Genomic DNA, 435 nt, shown 5'->3' with positions numbered 1-435 from the left:
GCTGCTGCTGTCCGTCTGCAGCCTTCTCCTGCTGCAGCGCATGCAGCAGCTGCAGCACATGCAGCAGCAGGAACGCATGCATCTGCTGCTGGGGAGCATGCATGCAAGCAGCAGTTGCTGCATGCATCGCCGGGGCCCTCGCTGCAGCTCACCCCTCAGCCCCTAACAGCAGCAGGGGCCCCCGCTTCTCTGTCTGCTGCAGGGGGCCCCCCAGGGGCCCCCGTTCCGTCTGGTGCTGCGCAGCAGCTCCGTGCGGCTGCAGACTTTGCTGCAGCAGACAGACTAGCAGCAGCAGCCCTGCTACAGCGCATGCAGCAGGTATCTGCCCCCCGCGTAGCGACGTTGCTGCTAACAGAAGCAGCAGCAGCAGCAGTAGCGCCAACAGCAGCAGCAGCAGCAGCAGCAGCAGCAGCAGCACGTGGAGGGCCCCAGAGA

General features: G+C 65.7%; 1 protein-coding gene across 1 annotated transcript in view; it reads left to right on the top strand.

Annotated features, from left to right (window-relative positions):
• Positions 1-435, top strand: part of EMH_0050690 (uncharacterized protein) — a gene marked incomplete at both ends in the record, with an annotated part of 5,441 nt that overhangs the window by 3,142 nt on the left and 1,864 nt on the right. The window contains one exon of the mRNA XM_013496675.1: positions 22-318. Coding sequence (XP_013352129.1) covers positions 22-318 — 297 coding nt within the window. The remainder of the gene's footprint in view (positions 1-21; positions 319-435) is intronic.

Source organism: Eimeria mitis, genomic scaffold (assembly GCF_000499745.2).
Source record: "Eimeria mitis Houghton genomic scaffold, Emh_scaff2233, whole genome shotgun sequence".
Taxonomy (NCBI): domain Eukaryota; phylum Apicomplexa; class Conoidasida; order Eucoccidiorida; family Eimeriidae; genus Eimeria; species Eimeria mitis.
Note: the sequence above shows the minus strand (reverse complement) of the source record. Positions and strands in the feature narration are given on the sequence as shown.